Source organism: Anopheles darlingi, chromosome 2 (genome assembly GCF_943734745.1).
Source record: "Anopheles darlingi chromosome 2, idAnoDarlMG_H_01, whole genome shotgun sequence".
NCBI classification, from domain to species: Eukaryota; Metazoa; Arthropoda; class Insecta; order Diptera; family Culicidae; genus Anopheles; species Anopheles darlingi.
Window position 1 is genome coordinate 85,354,402 of NC_064874.1, and position 24,065 is coordinate 85,378,466.

General features: G+C 51.9%; 1 protein-coding gene across 2 annotated transcripts in view; it reads right to left on the reverse strand.

Moving 5' to 3' along the window:
- LOC125951538 (homeobox protein B-H2) overlaps positions 1–24,065 on the reverse strand; it is a 47,977-nt gene that overhangs the window by 7,867 nt on the left and 16,045 nt on the right. For both annotated transcript variants that reach the window (XM_049680458.1, XM_049680459.1), the window contains one exon: positions 20,568–20,652. In XM_049680458.1, coding sequence (XP_049536415.1) covers positions 20,568–20,652 — 85 coding nt within the window. The remainder of the gene's footprint in view (positions 1–20,567; positions 20,653–24,065) is intronic.

Consider the following 24,065-nt stretch of genomic DNA (forward strand, 5'->3'; position numbering starts at 1 on the left):
CCTGTGCCCGATCCCGCCGAAATTACCGGTGGCGCTGCAAACCGAAGACAACAATGTTGCAGCCGATGGTCTGGCCCCGGCCAAACGACGAAGCAATCCACAGCCAAACCGCGTCATTCATAATTTATTTTTCCAATTAGCAGCCCATTTTCCGGCCCGGTAATCTCCACGCAAGTGCCAGCCATCGGCGGTGCAGCGCAGACGACGACGAAGACGACTGCTACCATTGCTGGAGCGTTCTGATGTGCAAGCCGTGATTATGTGGCTTCAAATCGCGAATACCATGAACGGCTGCCAGAGAGGAGCATATCACGGGAGGAGAGGACGGGAGGAACCACCCAGCAGGACATAATATTTGCATCAATCCAAGTCGAACGCGGTGTGCGACAGACACCCGAGAGGTGGAGATAGAGTGCCACAGACAAACAGAGACAATGTTTGTTACAAAACCACGAGGCCTTGCAAAGGTAGGGAGCAGTAGACGAACGAAGAAAGCTCGAGGAAGCACCGAATGCTCATGCCATGCTCAGAAGCACCCGGTGGCGGTGGTGGAAGAGCGACAACGTGAACTGTATAGCTCGCGGCCTCACGTTTATTGTTGCAACAAAGTAACGGTCGCTGCCGTCGACGCTGCTGCAGGCTTTTCCGGCGATAGAGACTGGGACTGGCGGAGGTGGTGCCGTTTATGCTGCGATATGCCTCCCTCCCCCCCGCACACTTCGTCCCAGGCGTATGATGAAGGATCAAAGCCCGCAGTAGTAGTACTGTGTTTACCCAAATCTGGATCTCGACATCGCGTGACATTCGGAAGCGGGGATGTGCCCTGTGTGATTAAGTAGACGACGCAAAGGCAAGAAACGGAGCACTAGAAGAGGCGCGGGAAGATAGGAAACGACGAGGAAATTGGAGCAATTCCGCTCAATGCCGAACGCAGTCAGTGGCAGCAGCCGCTTGGCACGCCATTGCTGTAGCACAGACAGAAGCGTTTCCCGGTTTCCCGTCGACATTCCCGTCAACATTTTGTGGAATCCCGATTGCAGCTCCCACAAGATAATAAACACTATAATGTAGAATGTAGATGGGCGGGAGGGTGCGTTGCAACAATGTTGCAAGTAACGTCCCGCAGTCGCAGGGACCGCGGTGGGTTTTGTCGTTTCGCTGAGCGGCCCCGGCTCGTTGCTGACTGTCTCGTCTGGTTGTCGCACGCTTGGTTGGGCACACCAACCGCCTGGATGCGTGTCGCTGGTTTCTGCGACTGCACATTTGGCAGTAACGCGTGTTCCGCGTGTAAGTAATGGACGCGGTTTTTGTGGTGTGTGAGGCAGCAGCAGTAACGGACAGAGAGAAATAGAAATGGAGGGTAATAGATACGCCAAAGCACGCGTGCTAGAACCTGCAGTAACAGCCCCTCGCTCTCTCTCTGTCCTCTTCCTGTCCACCATGGTGTCAGTAGCAAAGTGGATGCGGATTGTGCGTGTGTGTGTGTGTGTGTGTGTACGACCGTGCCGCCATCTGCATCCTAGCGCCCAATGTGACAGCCTAACCGGCGCCATTACTGCGATACACAGCAGCGAATGTGACAGATCGTTTAAGACCAACCGAATGGGTCACCGCCTGCTGCTGTTGCTCCGTCGGGTTGTGTCTGTGCTGTCACCCCGGTGACAAATGACAAAAGCACAGCTGGCTAGATGAACAACAGCCCCACCCCGCCTTTGGCTCAATTAATACGATCTAGATCTGGTTCTCTCTCTATCTCTCTCTCCGTCCCCGTTCCTTTCTAAACAAATTAATTTAAACAAAAGTCGCGATTTGATCGCGGCCATTACAGTGCGCTTGAATATATATATGGTTGGGTATGATTGGCGCAAATTAGCTGGCATCGTGCCGCCGTGCCGGTAAGCAGCGCCGGTAGTAGCCACTGCTACTACTTGTCAAAGTGTGCGAGAACCCTGCGGAGGGCTCGTCTCACAATGTAAACACACACACAGACACCCAGAGACGATCGCGAATGACAGCGCGGCCGGCCGGCGGTAGTATGCGTCACTTTCCCTCTTCCGGTCGTGCACCACTTCCCTCTGATAACCGCCTTCTCCTCCTCGTTCCAGGCCGCGTTTCCCCACCCTTAGATGCAACTTAGATGCTAACCTTGAACGAGTGCAATAACTTCTAAGCAAAGGAAGTGGAGGGAGGAATGGGAGCCAACAATGTTGCTCCACTGTGTGCGACCACTTCCTCGCCGGGGAAGGGAAGGGGATAGGGGGACACACTGCACGGGGCCTACAGTGCAGCTGCAGTCACAACGTGATGTGACTTGCTCTTCCTTCCTTCCCTTCCCCGTTGCCTAAACCACCAACCGTGTGTTTGCGTATGTCCGTTTATAACGTACGTGTTGGGGGTTGTTAAATTGATTAGTTTACTTAGCCAAACGCCGTGACTCGACCTGAGGTGTAGGTCCCTTCTCCCTCACCCTCACCGTCCACCACCACCAACACCATCATCGTAGATCATCCTCGAGATCCTGGCCAGCGATTAAAAATAGTATTTAACGAGTAGAAGAGGAGGAATAGGGAGGAATACAGATGGCTATCCCATCCCGAATCCCGACTTTTCTGCCCAGTTTGGCAAACACAAACGCAACCGCGACAGCATCAACTCCACCCCCTTCGACCAGCCGTCCATCATACTCAAGCTAACCACAAAGTGACATTCGCGTTGCCAACCTCACGTGTACTACCACTTGAGCAAAGCATGCGCTGACCACCGCGGCCGGTCTGGCCGGTCGTGGACCTGCGCGCATACACACACCGCATAGCACACCACATAGCACATCACGCTGCTCGATGGTTCGATGTCAAAGTGGTATGGAAATGAATAGTGAGCCGCTTATCAAGATGGAAGAATGTGTTTATCGAAGTAGGCGGCGAATGGGGCTACGTTTTCGTTCTCTCTCGCTCTTTCAAACGGCCTCCCAACTACTGATGCTAATCCCGCTTACATACTACTCGCACAATGGCGACGAATACTATAGCAACCGCTTACACCTTGCTGCTGTTGCATCATCCCGAGGACCGCCGGCGTCGCCGCCGCCGCCATCGATTGATCGGACGGTCGATCGATTTGATTACACTAAAACGATAGGTTAACCAATACACACACACATGCGCACCTATAGCGCGATAGTGTCTAGGTGATGTCTAACCACCGGTGGTGACTCTGACGTCGCTACAGCTGCTGCTGCTGGTAGTGGCACTACTCGCCCCAACTGTTTCATAATTCAATCGCTTCTCCTCGGTCTCGCGCCCAGGTGCATCATGAGCAGGCGCTACACAATCATCGTTTTGGGTTCTCGGATTCGATGAGATCACCATCGGCAGCGGTAGCAGCACCGCCTCCGGTAGTAGTAGTGGTGGTGGTGGTGGAAGCGTAATAAAGGGTCCCATGGAGCGGTGGAAAGCCAGGGTTCGTTGTTGGGTTCGGTTTTCCGCCCATAAAGTGCACTTAATGGGCCACAAATGATCGACGGCGATGAAAGTCAATTGCGGGGTAATTTTCCAAACTGCTAGGTTAAGAAGAAGGCAGAGGGCATCGCGTACTCCGGCAACTAAAAATAGTTGCGGCGAGGGGCGAGGGGCGAGGGGGAGGTGTTTCTTTTCCACGTTTTTTTTCTGCCTCTTTAGAGTGGGGCCCCTGGCCGAGGTTGGGTTCAGCGTTTAACAGTTTCTGTGGCTGCTGCTGCTGTTGCTGATGTTGCTGTTGTTTACGGTTTTTCTCTTTTACGATCGGACAGATTAGACAATGTAAAGATCCGGCCATAAAAAAAGTGGACAGAAACGTCTTTATGGGGGGCGCGCACACACACACACACACACACGGGAAACACACGCACGCACATCTAACACACTCTGATGGACGGGTGTATTTATAGCAGCGCGCTCTCGACTCGACGCCGACCGGTAAGTCAAACAATGCGCGAAACGGCATCTAGTTGGCCTGGCAATGGCAATGGAGCACAAAGGAACTAGAGATGGATAATGGATTCCCGCTGGATGGAAGGGAGAAGGAGCGTTGTGGGGTTTGAACTGAACCCTTCACTGGAGAGGGCAACTTGGTACCAAATCAGAAGTAGGTAAGTCTATTCTAATGAGCAGGCATCTAGTTCAGGCGGTACAGGGGACAGGTTTCACAGAAGTGATGTGAAGTGCGCTTGGTAGGCTGGTTTTATCGAGGAGGGCTTGCAAATGTCAGTTACCTGATGGCGCCTTTGAGCTTCACGTCACTTGTACGTCTGATGTATTTCTAGAAAACCTTCAATCGTCTGAAGAGTACCTATACCTCCAGCTGAAATTTGCGACCAACACACACACACACACACACACACCCACCATATGTGCCAAAAAAGGATCATCCAACTCACCTTCGACGAAGACGAGTTCAGACATATCGGAAGTCCAAATAAAATAAGTAAAAGAACCTTCGCTAGAAACCCCATCTCCATCGTAACAGCTCATCCTGCATGCTCAACAATTGTTGACGGTTGCCCGCAGCAATGCAAGCACACACACATAGACACGCACACAGGATTTTGGAAAATAATTTGCACGACCCAAGCGGGCGACGGAGGAGGCGCTGCCTCTTGGTTTGCGGAAAGAAATCATCAAACGTCAAGAAGATTCCTTCTATCGAACGGATGGAAGGCGTCTCCTTATCCTTCTCCGACACGCAAAATAGCAATCCATGAACAAAATGTCAAAGTATTTTTGTCGCCCGGGCGTTTGAAGGCGTTCGATCAGAATCGAGATCGAGGCGGGGGCGGGGGGCCCCCCTTTGCCACCATTTCCTGTTCCCGATTCCCTTCTATGGGTGCCTCTGGGGAACGAGAGGGAGCGAGTAAAATGAAATTAAATAACGAGGCTTTTCTCGATCCTCTTCTTTGTCGCCCAGACGCGACTTCTCTTCCAGGACTACCTCTCGCGGGGGACCCCCGCTCGGGAGGGGCTTCGCCACGCATTCTGTCACACCGTGGAAAGTCGTCGATCTGGAAAGGTGCATTGGCTTGGAAAATGGTGACATAGGGTCCGGAGGATCCGTCAGTGTGTTCCAGCGTACCTGTGTGTGTGTGTGTGTGTCTGTATGTTACGTTTCCATTGACAACCACACGCCCCGGTATGGCTGACTGCGCCCATAAGGAGGGTTTTACATTTTCCGAATTCCAAATTTATCCATCCAACTGGTCTCGTCCGATGATGGGGCTAGTCCTCTAGGCCTTACACTCCCCCCTGGTGGCCCCTTTGGGTTGTTGCTGAGCTACCATCTATCGGCCCTAAAATAGATTCCAAATCAACCGGCAACACACACACACACACGCGCGCCTGGCAAGTGAGAAAAGCCTTTAATTGTTCGCTCTTTCATGACCAGCGACAAAGCAAGCGTAATGCGGGTGTCCATCAGCCCATCAGAAGCCTTGGATTAATAATCCAAGCAATCTAATCAACCGCAAACAAGGCATCGTCTAGCAGCCAACAAGGAGGAACACCGTCGCAGCAGCAGCAGCAGCAACAGCAGCAGCAGAACAGACATTCGACGCCTACTGCATGCAAATAGTGTGCAGCTGCTCTCCCCCTTCTAAAAACCGCCCTCCACTGCCACTCTTCTTCTCGGCATAGCTCTATTCTCCTCTGGAATCTTGTTTATCGATGTATGTAAATTCGTGTGTGCGCGCGCGAGCGATACACAATAACACACTGGCGCGCGCTCCCGCGGTCTATTCCGTGCGGGGCTCCCTCACTTCAACCCCTTACCTACATGGAACGGTCCGGGGGAAAGGTTTACGGACTCGTTCAAGGTTACCATTTCGCGAAACTATCTGGCTCTCTCTCCCCACACACGCGTCTATTGATCGTCATCAGGGTCGCAGCCGGGGAGATTTGATCTCCTATGCACGCTGGATGCAAATGAGGGGTGGGAGGAGGCGGCCTCATATGACGTACCCGCGTTGTCGACACACATTATAGTTCCCGTCGTCGAAACCTCGCGTAAGTGTGCGCCAATTTGTTTGTGCCACTATCACTGATGATCGCTGCATCTGCTGCATTGGGGACCTCCCCGCAGCGTCTGGGAGGGTGTGGTTCGATCGTGAAGCTTCTAGATGTCTGAAGTGGCGTGAAGTCTGGAGATCGTGGACGCGAAGGTGGGGCAGAAGGTTAGCGTCTGCTATTACACAACCAACATACCGGCACCTCGAGTAGCACCGCGAGACAGACAACTCGAAAACAAATCATCCAGCTCATCATCATCATCCGACACATCATCATCATCAAACGGACGATTCAGTTCCGCGTTCGCGGCGTGATCTCAACGGGCGAGTTACCCTTCTTCTTGCTTTTCTGTACCACCAGAGCGCACCACACGCGCTTCTCAATTGGGTCCGGGCGTGTGTGTGCGTACAGTGTCTACCTCCGGCATCGTCGGCGACCGGCATCTGACGATGGAAATTTCCTCTCACAATTCGGAACCGTGTCTTATCGCGAACCACACACCCGCCTACCCCAGCCCAGACGCTGCTCTGCTTATGCTGTGTATCGCTGGTGTTTGGTTTTGTTGAAAATTTTGCTCAAATTTCATCAGCTGTTTCATCAAGCGGGGGCCCCATCACGGCCGGTCGGTCCGTTGGTCGGCCGACACAAAACAACAAACAGCCACACGGACTGGACGGACTGGACGGAGTGAGTGAGCGAGTGAGGGAACGATTCGTCTCGGTTCTTATCTTTCGGCGTCACCAAATCAAACAACACGCGGCAGTGCGGCCCAGGCCAGTTGGGGTTGGCTGTAAAGTATCGTACCACGCGCTCGCGCTTGGGCCTCAACTGGACACAGACGTATCGGATTGCCGGAAGCTAGCAGCAAGCTTCTCGATACTTTGCAACTTGACGACAGACGATTGAGTCCGACTTTCAATGTGAAGCGACCGAATCACAACCGATAACAGCAGCAGCAGCAGCAGCAGCGGTAGTAGCAGCGGTAGAGTCGGCCGTTTGGGTAAGGGAGACTGGATCTTTCAACTTCTAATCTAACGGGCACAATCTTATCAGCGAAACGAAGTTCCGAGCGGGTTTATTCAACACAAATCTTTCTCTCTCTCTCTCTTTCCCTCTGCTTAGCTGCATTGTTAGTGGGAGAGGAAGAAGTAGAAGGAAGCGAACGCGAGTAGGTCTATATTTAACTGGTCCCGTCGTAAACATCGTCGGTCATGGCGGTGGTGGCGGTCCTCCCTTACTTCCTTACTCCGTAAAGGCCGTGCCTCCCTGTAGCGGCATAACGCACTCGCCTTTGACACTGACCTCAGCAGCGATCCGATAAGTGGGCTCCTTCTCCACCGCCAGACAATGAGGCACCTTTTGGTGCTCCTTGGAGGGGGGGAGGAGAGAGAACATGGGAGCGAGGGAGCTTTATCGAAGGAGGCCGCGAGAGGCGAGGAGATCGGGGAAAGCCGGTCAAAGGGCTACCTCAACCAATCGGCAGCCAATCGAAGTAGTAGCTATTATCGATCTCGAAGACACAACAACTCAGATGGCCCCCAGAAGGGTCGATCAATTGATAGTGCACCAACTAGAGACACACACACCCTCGTAGAGCGTAGTGCAGAGATAAGTCGTTTAGGGTTTGTTTTGTATCAACTTCTTATCAATCATCCCCCGAACCCCGGCCCCCGGGCTGCGTCGATGCTGTAACCGTGCATTTTGAGTGACCGATTCCCGTTCGCGTACCGGGATTTTAGTCGTCGTTGTCGGATGGTAGTAGCAAATCTGAACACCACACAAACAACACCCCTCCCTCTGGGGTTCTCTCTCGCTGTCTATTATCAATTTTATCAGCTGTGCAAACAGTCAATCCAATCACTGATTGCGCTCGGCGCTAACAAACAACTCCATCTCGCTGATCCTCGGATGGCCTTACGGCGATTACTCTCCAAGAGTCCTACTACAAACAGCGGCTCACTTCCGACACACCAGTGGTCACGTGAAGCCCGAGCCCGGGTTCAATGTCTGCACCGTGCCGATGCTGATGAGCCCTTTATGAGGAGGAGGGACTACTATGCGCTTGTTCGCTATCGGTCGTCGGTTGCCTTGTTATCAAATCCTCCCGCTGTCAGCGTGTTAGCGCGAAGGTGTGATACCTGGCGTGACACGATCGCGCATTAGCGTCTGAACTGAAGGACAATCCCTTCAGACTGTGTGCATTATACACACCTCGCGCTAGCTTCCGGGATTACTGCGTGGACACTTTTAGTTAGCGCCATAAAGTGACTGTCACTTAGGTTGGGCCGTTCGTCGTGGGGCGTTCAGTGACACCGGCGTTCAAGTGTTCAAGCTCCTAGGATTATGCCCGGAAAGCTCCAATTGGAGCCTTTTTTTTTTTAGCGTCACTTGTACTATAGGCAATGTGCTCAGTACAGTGTACAGAGAGTAACTCCCAATTGCCTCGAATGTTACATTGCGGCACAATGGAACCGAAGTGACAACGTCTGTCTGTCACCTTGAACTGCAACCTTGTTTCATATTTTATGCCAATCCCTGCCCTGCATACGGCGAGGATTTGGTGCACGATTACTCAGCGGGAACCAAATAAAGCCCAGCACGTTTCCACATCCGACATAATGACGATGGATGAATGGGTTGCTGCTGGTACGTTATCCTGGCGGTCTGTCAGACCCCTTTTCTCCAAACCACCAAACACCATATACACTACCGCGAACACAACAACCGAAATGATGATTTATAGAGAGCCCAGAAACACACACACACACACACACACACACACACACACACACACACACACACACACACACACGGAAGGGGGTGGCGAGGGCTTATCCGATTATGCTCATAAGTGATTAATCCACGATTTCGACGTTCATTATGATAAGTGTTGCGCACCCAGGACCACCGCCCCTCCTCCACCCTTCATCCTGTTTCATCGACACAACACATCGACGTCGACACACACACAAACACACACACGCAAAGGGATATATCACGAGAGGTGGCAGTGGCCAACGAAATTTAAATAATGCATTCCACCGATTGCCACCGATGAGGATTTGCATGAGGTTAATTTGAATGGTGATGGGTAGGGGGGGGTGGAGGGTGCGCATAAAAATCATTTTAAATAAACACACAAAAAACACTCGCACACACACACGCACGGGTTTGGCTTATTCCATAGCGACGCGTTCGGAGCGTTCCATAATCGGCCTATAATGAGATTGTCTTTTCACGACCGACTGCGCTTTACATGCGTTAAGCAACTCACCTCCCATCCTACCGTACCAAGTGTCCACTAGGGGCATTCGTTGATGCCTGTTTTTAAGCACACTTTCAGCGCCTTTAAGACCAAACTTTAAAGCGAGCGCAGAATTCAATATTTACAAGCAATTTAACAACATGACTCATGTGGCTTTCAGGGAGAGGTTGAGGGGTTAGGCGCTGAATGAGACCAATGGAGGGTACTCGGTCGGTGTCATTAGTGAGTGAGCGTCTCGAATGGTGCGAACGAATGGAGGACATTGCCCCTTTCGTCTACTTGCGGACTACTAGTTGAATTTGTCAGGATCAGGATTATGGTTGGGATTTTTAGGTATAGCTGGCCTGTCGGTTGGTGTGCATGGCACTAACGCCACGTCTGCCACTCTCAAAGGCCACATTGCAAACCCTCTCTTCCCTCTCTCTCTCTTGTTTTAGCAGCAGCAGCAGCAGCTTCCGAGTAAAGTCCCGGGGTCCATCTCGTGGTCCGTGGCTTCTGTCAGATTCTGGTTACCTCGACGATCCATCCAACTGAAAATATATTCCCCATTCCTCTCTCTCTCCTGCATCCTCCTCCTCGCCCATGATAGGTGTCGTACATGTCGATGATTGGGGAGTTGCACCATCACCGGACCGGGCCGCTCCACGATGGATGGTCACCGCGGACATGGACACATAAATATTTCATCAGTCTACATTTTTATTACAATTAGACAGACGGGGGGCCTTCCTCTGTTTGTGTATGTGTGTGCCATGGAGCACCAGACCAGACCGGACCGCACCGACCATAGAAGGAGACATGTTTTTGCATAATCCTCGCCAGCGCACCGTACAACCAGCACAAACGTGTGTATGTGTGTGTGTGTGTGTGTGTGTGTGCGACCGGCCAGACGCGACAGTGCAATATCCTTTTGCACCGCGTCACCGGGAGTACCGGGAGTGGCCGGAATGAGTCCGAGGAAGGGCGGATGAAGGGACGAAAAATGATGCAACACATTCGATGCGCGTCATGCTCGAGAGCTCGGTTCAGTAATATCGAGCTCAATAACCAACGCTATAGAGAGAGCTTGAGGGAAAGAGAGAGATAGAGAGAGTGCGAAATGGCCAGCGATAATCGCAAAGCTGTCCGGTGCATCGATGACGATAGTCAGAGAGCAACCACAAAACATGCAAAAAATCGATGATAAAGGTGAAAAGGATAATTGAAAATGGAATTACCGCTGCTGCTCTGATTAACTGTTATTCAAAGTAACTTCTCGCACGTTAATGTATCCCCCCAAACCCTCTCCACCCTCCCTAAACTGTCATTCATCTCACCGATAATCGACGTTCCGTTTCGAAAGGGAGTGGGACCCCATCGTTAGCAACAATGTTGTTGCGGACACCCATTTGGCCTCCAATACATCGTCCGGCGAATAATGAATAATTCTCAGTCAGCCCAACCACCGCACACACCCCCCGGCGTTCCTCAACATTCCCAAGTGAAATGTTCGGTCAGGACAATTTCAGGACATTGTATTGGTGGTGGTGGTGGCGTGCTTGTTAGTTACATTGTAGTAACGACCACATCAGCGCGGCGGAAAAATGATTCGAAAATTGTCATTAGCCCACGGCATGGGCAGCAGCAGTAGCAGGCCATGCGGGGGGCTGTCTGCGATTTGCTCATCAAACATTCAACCCAACTGTCAGTTCGTGTGGAAGGCCTTTCTGACAGGACAAAGTAGGCGCAGGTTTGCTGGTTTGCCGGTTTGCCGTGCATGGAACGTCGAGCGCGGCTGTTAAATTGCTACTCTTAAGCTAAATTTCGCTTTTGTTTCGTTGCTCCCTCGCGCCTCGTGACTCACTCCTGACAGGACGAGAAATTGTTTGGACCATCAAACACACACAGACACGTAGGCAGGCATTAGCTTCACCCCCGTTCTACGTTAGTGAGCTCGGTTATGGAAAGATAACACAAAAAAAAGCTGGAGAGACCCTGGTAGCCCCTCGATGGTCTGGGGCTGGCATTTTATGAGTCGTGAAGTTCGCGTGATTCGCGCGCGGGCGCGCGCCGAGCCTCTCGCTCTCTAATCCACGCCATTTAAACTTTATTGTTTCAAAATACAGCCTACTAGTCGGCCGCTGGTGCTATAAAGTGATGGACGAACAGATAAAAATTAAATCATAAACTTTTTACTTCACTCGCATCGCACGCGACACACACACACACACGCGAGCAGCGCGCAAACGTTGCAATTTTTTGGGGAGTAGTAAAACGGAAACGGAACCAAAAAAAGCAACGACGTTTTTGATTGTCAGCTCCCGAAGTGGTTCCCGTTCTCGTTACATGGTTTTTGGCTAATTATGGGGAAGTAACGGACGGGGTCTGGTGTTGCATGCAGCGCTCCCGGACACATATATGTGGGCAAAAGGAAAAGACCCAGTCAGCCGTTCGGTCGGTCAGTTTGCCAATCGAAGGGCGAAATGTGCCTAGGCTAGCACCAGCCACAACCACACCAAGCAGTCAGTTAGCCAGTCAACCAGCCAACCGGCAGCCATATTGGTCTGGAGAAATTTAATTAACTTTCGGTTAAATCGGACCATCGCTCGTCGGTGCTGCATTCGTTTGGTGATGGTAGAGCAATGGTTCTCGGGTATTTGTGTTCGGGCCAAACAATCGTACTCGAGGGGGAGGAAGGTTGTACGCCAGACAATTGACTGTCGGCATACTTTGTTAAAATTCAGTTCGAGCTTGGGTGGTTTGGGAGATTTAAAAAAAAAACATTTAAGTTTTACAGAAATCGAACACATTATCAGAACAGTAAAAGAGTAAGTTAAGTAATGTAGTTGCTGTTATAGAACGAGCAAAATTACAGTTTGACCATTTTCAGCCACGTGGCACTCCATGATGGAGGCGCATGGTATCTCGTTTATTGCTCGTGGGAAGGGGGTGTGGTGACCAAAGTCAAATTCAGCATTTTCGTCCATTCAATGACGGTGGAATGGAAATGCCCCCCCCCCCCCCCCCCCCCAAACGGTGACCGACCGGATCACACGTAGCCATCCATTTGCTGGCAGTGCAACGTCGTGTCAAGGACTTCCAGGACATTCGAGCGTGGGCATATCCGTTAACGCGAGTAACGCTATGTAGCAAGAGCACACTTTCCACTACCATTCTCTACCACCACCAACAGTACGCGCCCTCTCTCTCGTCATCCGCGAAAGTCATCAATTTTGCCGCGTAATCATCCCACCGGAGCGAAGTGGTGTGTGCACTTGGCTTGCCAGTACTCCCACAGAACGAACGAGTCCCTGGGACCTGGTCGTGTACCGTTTCCTGAAGATCGAACTCTATTTTTAGAACCATCTCCCCGCGTGCCCTCCTCTCCACGTTACGCGTTACGCGAAGGCAAAGTCGATTCCAGCAGGAATTTCGGTTCACAGGAGCGAAGCCCCGCGAATCCCGGGGCCATCGCACCGCGAGCAAGCAAGTGACAGCAAAAAGAGCATGCGAGAGAGAGAGAGAGGAGAGAGAGAGAGAGAGAGAGAGAGAGAGAGAGAGAGAGAGCGACAGCTCGCTGTGTGCAGCATAAGTTTGATCGTAAAGCGATCCCAGCGGTGATTCGTTCCTACCGCCAGGGGGTGGCCGCCAGGGGTGGCCATTGCCAAAACAAGTCCAAGTGTCGTGTCTCACTCTCGCGCGGTCCGCATCTCGGGGCCGGCCAAATCGTGCCAAAAAAAACCAGTGGTGGCGAATCCTAGCTATCTATTTGTTTGTTTTTCTCCTCCTCCTCCTCCTCCTCTCTTTCTTCTTCTTCACCACCTCTTCGTTCCCTTCGGTTTGCACATCCGCGAGGGAGAAGAAGGAATGTGTTTACGATGAGACGCGAAAATAGCCATAAAAACGAGTTCCTCCACGTCGATGCGCATGTGTGTTTGTGTGTGTGTGTGTGTAGAGGACAAGCACCCAACGGTACAAGGGAGTCATCATCGTACGAATCTTTCGGGGGCCGAGCGAACGCAAAACGTACAACATGCATTCACACGCACGCGCATACTGCTCCACACACCAGGCAAGCAGCCAGCCAGTCAGCCAGCTAGTACAGTAAGCATCAGTAGCAGCAGCAGCAGTAGCACCCCGAACACTACACACCTACCACGAGTGGTCGCGTTGCGGCAATGTGTTGCCCATCAACGAGAGCGAGCGGAGAAATGTGAATGAACGGACCGGACGCATGCGCGGTGCGAACCACTACGAGCGTCGGAGGAATTTTACGATATCGCAAACCACCTCCCTCCGCCCTCCCACCCAGGCCAGGCCTCCCAGTCTTCCATCCACCCCACACCAACCAACCTACTCACCACGAGTGGCATCCCTGGTCATGGCCATCGTCGTGAGTGCTACGAGAGACACGTAGTAGTAGCTCAGTTAGTGTGCGCTCCCCCCGTTTGTAGTATCACCATTAGAGGGCGCTCTCTCTCTCTCTCTATCTCTCTCTCTCTCTAGCTAAAAGAGTCTTTCTCTCTTTCTTTCTTGCTTATCTCTCTCTTTTTCTCTTTCTATCTTTCTTTCTCTTTCTTTTTCTCTCTCTCCTCTCTATCTCTCTCTTTCTTTCTCTCTCTCTCTCTCTCTGTCGCTCTCTTGATTTCCTCTGACACACATTCCGCCACCCGCATCCGCCAATTTCACTATCAATGAACCGCTTAACCACAGCGACGACGACGCTGAGTGTCAAACGGGATCTCAAATGGAATCTCAGTGTCATAGCACCCCCTGGCACCCCCGCACAACCCCCTTTTTGGTACTCACGGTGGAAGGAACTCCTTTTACGACTCGACGGAAACTCGACGGAAACTCACCGCCTGCTGGGGTGCTATACTCATGGCGTGTGCGTCAGAGAAAAACGAGTTTTCCTCGTGTTTTCGCCGTTTTCTACCTTTTATTTCGTCCCCCCCGCTTTTTTCCCCCACGTCGGACTGCTCGGAGCGTGGTTTCAGCGTAAAATACGAGATTACAACATCCGAGACACTCCGAGGGAATGCCGTAAAGACGCGGTCTTCGGTGCATTGGCAGCCAGTTCTTTGGGAGTTCTCTCTCTCTCTCTCGCTCGCTCTCTCGCTCACTCTTGGCATCCAGCCCATCCACTGGTGTAGTACTACTACACAAACGCTGCTACTAGCGGTTCGCATCACACTACGATCGGCGGCGTGGACGTATATCGTTCGTGTGCTTCCTTCCCTTCTTTACATTCCGCTCCTTATTCCTCTTCCTTTTCCGTGGCCATTCGTTCGGTTCGGAATGCAGGGAAGGGAAGCCATTGAAATGCTCACACCAAGCAACTAATGGCATCTCTGGCCGCACACATTCTTCAGCGAGGAAGCATAAATCATTGGCTTCACCGTCATGCTGCTGCTGGTGCTGGTGCTGCTCCTTCTTCTGGATTGAAATTCGCGGCTCGTCGCTCGTCACCCCGTAACGTCCGAAGGTCCAAAGGCTCTCTCTTCTCTTCTGCCTCGACAGTACCCCCAGAGTGCCTAGTGGCCACTGGCGTAAGTAGTTTCTAATAATATCTTTTTGTCAAATCACCATTCAATCACTTCAATCACTCGCGTAGCTCGCCTTTTGCGGAGTAATTTTAGCTGTCCCTCTCGCTCTCTCTCTCTGTCTCTCTCCCTGTCTTCTCTCTGCATGGCATGCCGAGTCACCGAGGACCCAACTGAGCCTCTGAGATGGACCTTTCTACCGCCCCCAAAAAAAATGACCGAAAAAAAAAGAAAGGTGGTGTCCATGTTGCTCAAGCGTGCTTCGAGAGTGTCATTGCCCAGGAAATGCACAATGACAGCTAGAGGAGAGAGGCGTGTGCTTTGTGTGTCTAAAATGACGGTGGGGCCACCGTCAACAGTCGGTGTTACAGTCCGTCCGGTAACGATCGGCAATCGAAAGGTCAGACCCGAAATGTCGAATGTTGAGCCCCGGGATGGATTACTAGCCGGCCGGTCGGTCGGCAGGCAATCTATTACGTCCCCTTTTCAAATGGCGGACAGAGGACGACCACCATGATGGTGCTGATGTATCCGAAAAGGAGCTCCCGCCGGGTAAGAACCCGAACCCCTTTTTCCACTTTTAAGGATTCAACCCCCCCGGGGGTGTGTGTGTGTGTCATAAAAGCGTAAAATGTCATAAAAATGATGCGATTTGCGCTGGCCGGAAAACCGTTTACTGATGCCGGCCATTAATGGGGCACAACTATATATACATACATATATTGCTGGCGAGGATTATGGAAACATAATAGCAAATCATCGACTGCCGGAGCAGGAGCAGAAGGAGAAGGTGAAGGAGAAGGAGAAGGCGGAGAAGGGTACGGATACACGATGATGATGATGATGATGGTTAGCGAGCGCGTTCTCGGAGGCGTTCAACCCTTCCGTGTCCACGCCCAACGCCCGGGGAGGGAGCGCGCACGAGTGCGTCCTTTCGTGTGTCCTTGGAGTGTCCTTTCGTGTGCAAAACCTGGCCCACCCCCTTGGAATCCTTTCCTTTTTTTACCAGAGGGAGGAAGGGGAGGGGGTTCCGAATTGGCAAACATTGCGGATGCGAGACGAGAGGACGAGAGGACGAGACGATTGTAAAACAAAGCTCCATAATCTTTTACGGTTCCAAGTGACATTTAATCCGCAAAAGGCCCAGACCCCGAAGGAAGGGTGGGTAGGCCTGGGTACCAACCACCTACACACGATTGATACGTCTTGATCGAGTCTCCTGTTGCCGGGGAGGTAGCACCACAGCCCGGGGGAGGAGGGACCATATAAAACACCGAAACCGAATCGTTTTGACGAATTGCGGAAGAAAGTAGAAACGTCAACCTCAGCTGGCCAGAAAAGGACAGACCAAACCAAGGCACCAGCAGCAGCAGCAGCAGCAGTAGCAGTATTATTGGCCACGGTTTATTGGGTCGTATTTTGCATCATCAAACACTAGCGCACAACATCAGTACTAGCTACTATAGCTACAGTGCTACGGCGAGTAGCTGGAAATCATCATTTTCCTGTTGATGAGTTCCGTCGCAACCATCGCAACCGCCGCCAACACAAGGGAACGGAAGGGAGGAGAGGAATTTCCTTCCGGAACTACCCTCCCCTTAGAAGAGGACGCAACACCTTTTTGGGGGAGGGAAAAATAAATCATAATTAAGCGCTTCTGCAGTCTTACCAATTGTTGACCAGAGACCGGACCAAGGAGTAGAAGAGCAACGGAGAGAGAAAGAGAGAGAGAGAGAGAGGAAGTACGGTCGAATGGCGACAGTTTGCTTCCCGCACGCCTCAACACCAGAGAAGGTGATGATGAACAGAGGCTCCAGTTTGTCCAGTTATATGAAGATAACACACCTCGACCAGGGGAGCTGAAGAGCCGAAGCACTCTCTCTCACTATCTCTCTCTGTGTCTCTCTCTGTCCTGCCAGCAAGACGCACACAAATCTTAATTACGACCATCGTCGTCTTCCTCGTTCCAGACCAGCTCAGCTTGGTCTCGCCAGCAAGGACTCCCGTCGTAAAACCCGTAAATACAAGGGAAACTGCTGACGCTGAAGGAGTTACGACACAACAGGCCGGTGTGGTACCCTCGTCCTAGCCAGCCAGAGCCAGAACCGAGGAGTTCCAGTGGAAAACTGTGAAGTAAAAACGGAATCTTCTTTCTGCGTTCTGCGTTCCCCATTCAGGGTCGCCTTAGATGAACCTTTCTTTCATGATGGCGTTGAACTCCTCTACAGAGGACAATGCAGTACAGCAGCAGCAGCAGCAACTTTGTCCACAACGACTTTGTCCTTGCGACTTTCTTCCCTTCCAGCGAGTCCAGCCAACCAGCAACTACGTCCAAGTTGTCTAAATGGGATGGTTGGTTGGTCACAGTCTTCGGAGCTCGGGGGGAAGGGTCGCCCTGATGTAATAATCCAAAAAGTATGAGTCGGAGTGTCGTCGGATCGGCCCGGACGGCCGGAGAGTGTTTCGGACATTTTGCTCTAATTGCAGCAAATCAGCAGCCAACGAGCCGACCAACCAGCCAGCCAACCAGCCAGCACAGTGGACTGAGACACTCTGCTCCGGACAGTTCCGCAATGGACCGGCTGCCCCTGCTGTTGCTGCCTCCTGGGGTGTGTACCCGATTTTCCGCTGAATGTCAAATACATCCGGATAACGACTTTGGTCCGGTCCCTCTGTCTCAACGAGTCGGACTACCTCTCGCTCGCTCTCTCTCCTTCTCTCTTTCGTCACGGTGACCGTCCTCTGGGGGTCTGTGCATCTCAGGAGCAGAGCAATTTTCACGCTTCCGTTGAGCTGATTTCGGTGAACAAATTGTTTCGCCAACCATTAGCTACAATTACGCCGAAATGAGTTTGTTTATTGAAGGAACGCGCGCGAGCGCAAGCTCGTGTACACGAGAATTGTCCGGGACGAGGGACGGACTCTGCGGTAAGTAGTCAAAAGATGATACCTCGGAACTGCCCTCGGGGGAAAGGGAATGTGGTGTTTGGGAGCTCTTGAGCTTTGGCCAAATTTTGATCCAACTTCTACGGACGCTCTATAGCATTTCGAATCAGATTGTTTGCATCATTTGCTTCCAGATGTGATGCTGCCGCTTTGAGAACTCTTGCTGAGAAGCTTCAACAACAAACATGGCCAGGCCACAAGCATCCTTAAAATGCGATCCATCTTCTGTTCCAATTAATCTAACCATAATCATCCGTAATAATATCATAATCAAGTAATACATCATCCAGTGTATAACACTTAGAGTATGAAGTGCTGTTCACGTGCCACACCATTGCCTTCCCGTTTTCTCTGCAATCGTCATCATATATGCTCCAACCGGCCAACTCTTTAAAAGCCTTCATCTCATCGGACCCCATGGACCGACTAAATAAAGTCCTGTCCCCCTGTCCTTCACCGTCTTAATTAATTCCATAAACGTCCTCATTCATTACAACCGAATAGAACCATTTCTGCAAACGCCGCTCGCTGCCGCTGTTCGCGCCTGGCACTATCAGCGCACGAATTATTATCATTTCATCGACCAGTCTGCGCAATTGCAAAATAAAACCCCCACGAACCGGTCCACATTTTAAGCCCTCTTTTCACAGCCACTGGCCCCCGCTCATTAAAACGGACTAACTGCAAATGAATACGAGTAATATCTGTGTCTTCGGAGGTGGCCAGACGTCGACGACGACGACGGTGACGACGCCGTGCGCTGCCATCAACATGAAACCGACGTGAAGGTCAACTTCTCACTATATCGTAATTGACACCGGGCAGACACAATACTGCCAAGGGACGCCGAGGAGCTCAAATCACCAGCGGGCACCTGCCAGAAGAGGCTTGCCATCACTCTCAGCTGATCTTGAGCCGGGAGACCTTGAGGGTAAGGGGAACCATCGGTGGTGGTCCGATTCCCATTGTCCCCGGCGAGTCAGCATTTATCTGTTCCAGCGCCGTCGAGTATTTTCGAGAGTTTTATGTTTTCCTTTTCCGTGTGTTCTGCTCTCCGCCGTGCTGCTGCTGCTGCTGTTGTTTGTGGTCACAATTCTCGTGCGCCACATCAGCATGAATTGTAGTTTTGTCGGCTTTTCGATTTGGTTTCGCTTACATTTCGCACCTTTTTTTCTGTCCAACATACGGAAAAGAACGCGAAAAAAAACCCCCGCGTGGCCTCGGTGTTTATGTATTTTATGATGTAGTTGCGTTTTCGCAACATCGAACGCCACCGAATGTGTCAATATGCGAGCCGGCTGGAAAGCCTTTAATGGAAGGAAACTCGATTGAAGCGAACGGCGAACCGATCGATTGATCGACAAAAGTGCCAAACCAGGTAAAACTCCACGGACCGTGTTGCTGTTGCTGCTGTTGCTGCTGCTGCTGCTGCTGTGGCACAAAACTGGTTCAATGGATTCAGATTTCGACGCGAAAGGCTGGCGGTGCTCCATCGGATTTATGCCGTTTTGGTTGTTTTGTTGCTCCCCCCCCCCCTTTTCCGCTGGCGTCTAGCAAAGGTGTTAACCTGTTTGTTTGTTGCCTGCGAGGTTTGTGTGTGTGTGGCTTTTGGGAACAACAAACAACGGAGTAACAGCACCGCAGACCTGAACAGCGAGCAACATTCGAAGGGGACGGACGGGGCGGCCAAACAACAAGTATGTTTAGCATCGTAAACATGATTGAGAATAGAGATCAATTAACGCACGATCGTGTGCCGATAATTGACAGATGTTGCCAATCGCCAATCCGCCACGATCATCACCATCATCATCATCATGCTCATAATCCGTGATTCGTTCGTCACACTCTGGGGGCACAGGGAGGGAGATGATCAGCTCCGACCACACCATTTGCCCCCTTTCTTTTCCCCGGTGTTCGCCCGCCATTAACAGTAAAATGTACACGAGCTCTTACTCAACGCCGGCGACGCCAAACCTACGTTCTGCTACGTAAAAGGCCACCACGAGACCGCATTCGCGAGCTCCGTCGTTCCGTCTTGCCATTTTATGAAAGAAATAACTCTTGGCCTGCCTCTTATTACATCTGCCGAGGGGTAGTCTGCCTGCCTGCCTGCCTGCCATATCACTCGCCCTGCCCTTGTTCCGTTCCGTGAAATTGTATTCCCAAGCACGTGCCGGCCGCTCAAAACGAAAAACCGCCAGCCAAAGCCAAAGTAGCAAACAATTGAAGGAGGAGACGACACCGCAGAAGGTGTTACGGGGGAGGACGAGCAAATGTGCGGAAACCAAACGAAACGACACATAATAAAGTGTGTCCCGGGGTCCGCGTTCTTACTACGGCAAAACGTTGCAGTATCGTAAAACCTGGGAAGCAACTTTCAAATACATGCTTCTCTCTCTCTCTCGCTCTCTCTGCGATCGCTTCGTTGGATCTTTTACGTGCTCTCTCTCTCTCTCTTCTTCTGTACACCCGCATTCACCAAACGGAGTAGAAGCAGAAGAAAAAAACGGTTTACGTGGCATGCCAGGCCAGAGCAGAGCAAAAGGTTCTAACTCGCTGCTGCTGCTACTGCTGTTGAGCTGCCTGGGACCCCGTAGGCCAGGCACCCCCTTGTCGGCGACGTTGTAAAGGAACGAAAGACCCGAAGACAAGAACTCGCGAGAGAAATTATGATGAAAAAAGAAAAGGAAAAACCTTCTTCTTCCCCCACACAGGGAAGGTGCAATGACGACAACAACAACAACAACGACGACGATGACGCCGGTTACTACTACTACTACTACTACTACTACTTACTTAGCTCCATCTCGTGCTCCGGTATCAGGTCGTCCTCCTGCTCGAGGTCCCCGTCGGACTCGGTGCCCGAGTCGTGACCGTCAATCTGTGGAAAGAAGGGAGGGAGGGAAGGAAGAAAGAAGGCGAGAGTTATGTTAGCAAGCATACACACACACGATGATCGCAACGACGACGACGCCGAAGAGACTATTTGGGAAAGGCCACCAGTCAGTGATGCCGATGATGCCGTTGATGATGATGGTTCATACTAAGGGTGGGTTGTGTGTGATGGTATGTAGTTGGTTGGTGGGTGAGTGGGAGGAGCGGAGCGGAGAGAGTTGCGCTTACTGCATAACGAAACGAATTTTTACTCGTGCACGCCTCAATTCCTTGGATAATGGCCAGAGAGCGAAACACACAGTGAGCCAGGCCAGGCCCGGGGCCGACCGGCGACCGGCAACCAGCCCGTGGCCCGTAGCAGGCCCCCGCGAACTGCGCGCATCGTCTGTCGTATTTGGCGTTCGGATCCCTCGGAACACCTCCTCCTTGCGCTTCTTCCTCTCGGTCCTTTGAGTTGAGGACGCCTTCAATCAGATATTATGGTCGCGATGCGCAAACCGGGGTGCGGCGGGGTGTGGGGCCCGGTGCTTACGCCTTGCCATGGCCTTCAGTCAGAGCCCCGTTCTCGCGCTTCCCTCTTCCCCCTGTCATCACAATTGCAAATGCAAACACAGTCAGCGGCAACGAGAGCAAGCACCGACGAAACGACAAGAAAACACGCACACACACACACACAGCAGACACAGTTAATTCCTTATTCATCTGGGTTCGAAGAAGTACCAGCCGGACCAGAACCTTGGTACACACCTTGGCACCAACGAGGGACAAGAATTTAAATTTCGGGTTTTTTTTTCGTGCGGTGGAGACACTTGACTTGACTTGTAGTTGGTTCAAGGATAGGACTCTATCAGGAGCCTAGGATGATAAACCGCCATCCCTCTTCAGCTTCAGCGCGTTCTTTGGAGACTTCAGAGATAGTAGTCCGTGAGACCGCGAGGAGCAGCAGCAGTGGCAACATCAACAACCGAAGAACCTTCTTAATCGAATAATTCCATAATTCATCTTCTCATCTCAGGGGCTCATCCGGGGCGACCGGTTGGAACCGAAACGGGAGGAGAGGGAGATGGTTTATCGAGCGAGCTAGCCAAACTTTCCAGCAACTCCTCCGACTTGCTCGCATCGCGCTAAGACAGACGAGCAGCAAGAGACACAGAGACTAATCCATTTGCAGCATTGACCATCCGGCTGGCGACGATTACACACATTCCAGGGGCGATTGCTATCGCGTCTGGGTAGAGGGGGGGGGGGGGGGGGCGTGTGCCAGTGTTTGACTATCATTGCCATCATTGGATGCGGGATGCGGAATACATTATATTACCTTCGCAGTATTTATATTTCATTTTGGGGGCTTTTCGGTTTATTTACTTAAATGCTGCCGAGCCCGCGCTCTCTCTCCGCTGCTGCTGCTGCTGCAAGACTTCACCACCCAAAGCACACCAAAGGAAGCCATGAAGGTGCTTTGGCTCGTCGTCATCGTCATCGTCGTCGCACGGTGCCGGAAAGAACCAGTTTCTTCATCGAACCTTTCTTTCATTTCAATCTTTTTTTTTTCCACCTCCTGCATCCATCTCAATCTCTCGGTCGTTACTGCCTCGCTCTCTCTCTCTCTCTCTCTCTCTCTCTCTCTCTCTCTCTCTCTCTCGTTCCAGCACCGAAGAAGGCCGGCGTACCGGGCCGTGTTCTCCGGTATCTCCCAAGTATCTTCTCGGTCCCCGGGCGTAACTTCGTTTGCGCAAGAACCTCCGAGCGGACACCCCAACGACGACGACGGTGACGACGACGAAGAACACGTTCGCTTTTGTTTCCTTCTTTCCCAATCCGCCAGCCCGGCATTCTGCGGCGGCCGCCCACCCGCCATCCCATACCATCCCATCCGCGATCTCGCGATGACTTCTATTTCACCTTCCTTTCGCTCGTGACTTGGGGACTGCTACTCCCCCAGTACACCCGCTGCCACCACCACCAGGAGCCTGAGGAGACACACCGGTACCTGGTCGACCAGCGTCAGGCAGCTGCTGCTGGTCGTTGGGTTTGGGGCTCTTGGGTTCTTGGGTTCCTTCCAGAAGCAGCAGCAGCAGCAACAGCACCAGTAGCGCCCTTCTTGCACTTTCTATCTTTTGCTGGGCCCCAAAAACCGGCCCCACTGGAACGGTCCGTGTTCCAGTAGCTCACGGACAGCACGGACGCGACGCCTTTTGGGCGAAGCCGATTGCGAGACGTTTTCTCTCGTGGGGAACATCTAAGGCGGCTGTTACCCCTTGGAGGGTTACGAGTTTGCGTCCGAGTAAGCTTATTGTTTTGCAGCAATTACCGCTCGCGTAAAGGGGCAAGACGATCGGCTGCTGGCCACAGGGGCACAAGGAGTCGCGAGTGACGCAAAAGCATTACCTCGGCTGAACAACAGATTCTTGGCCGAGCCTCCGTTCGATTGATTCCAGATAATGGAGTCTTCGCAGCACGTCACAGAATTCGAATAATGCTGACTTGTGGTCTGACTTACAGAAGGCATCTAGAGAGTGTGACAATTTCTTTCGGCCTTAGTAGACATTATAGGTTCACTGTTTGACGTTCGCTCCTCATATATAGGGCCTGATATCCTTCTGAGAATCCTCTTCTCGTACGTGTAAAGAAACAGCTCACCATTCCACGACTCAATTCGTGTGCTCAAGTTTCACTGACACTGAAGTGTGTACTGACACTAAAAACCTATCACTACAATTAACTTTGATCTGAACTCTTCAGGGAACTCTCTCTCTCTCGCGGACTCAAATACTGTAGCAATGAAACTGCTGCCACTTCACGTCCATGTCTACTCTGATCGGTTACCAGTCCAGTCCAACCCAGTCCAGTCCAGTCAGTCCTATGCCTTCTATGTTCTTGCTCGAAAAAGTTCGTCTGGGATTTGAAAACACAAAAAAATGGTTTATACCCCCGACGCGCCTCGCGACGTCCAGTCCAGTTGTCTACTACTTCGCGTACCACCGCGTGTGGGGAGTGGAATGCGAGTGAGTTCGCGCGCCCACGCCCCCTGCCCACCCCCCTTTCCACCCCAAAACGGGTGGAGAGAAAAGCGGAAATTACAAAACGCAATCAATGGTAACAAGCTGGAGTGGAGTTTTCTATAATTTGCCACCGCCGTTTGCTGCCACGCTGCCCACTCTCCAGCTCCGCCTGCCTGTCTACTCCCCCCAAGGGACCAGTAAAACATGGCCCGTTAACGAAGGAACGAAAGAATCCTCACCACCGGCCGGACCGGTGGTGCTGTTCCACATGCGCTTGTTCGGTCTGTTGTTTTTTTTTTATTTTATTTTTGCTCCAACCTTCCGTGACATTACAAGCTGAAACATGCTCACCGACAGACCGACCGACCAACAGACCGACCGACCGCCCGAGAGGGTC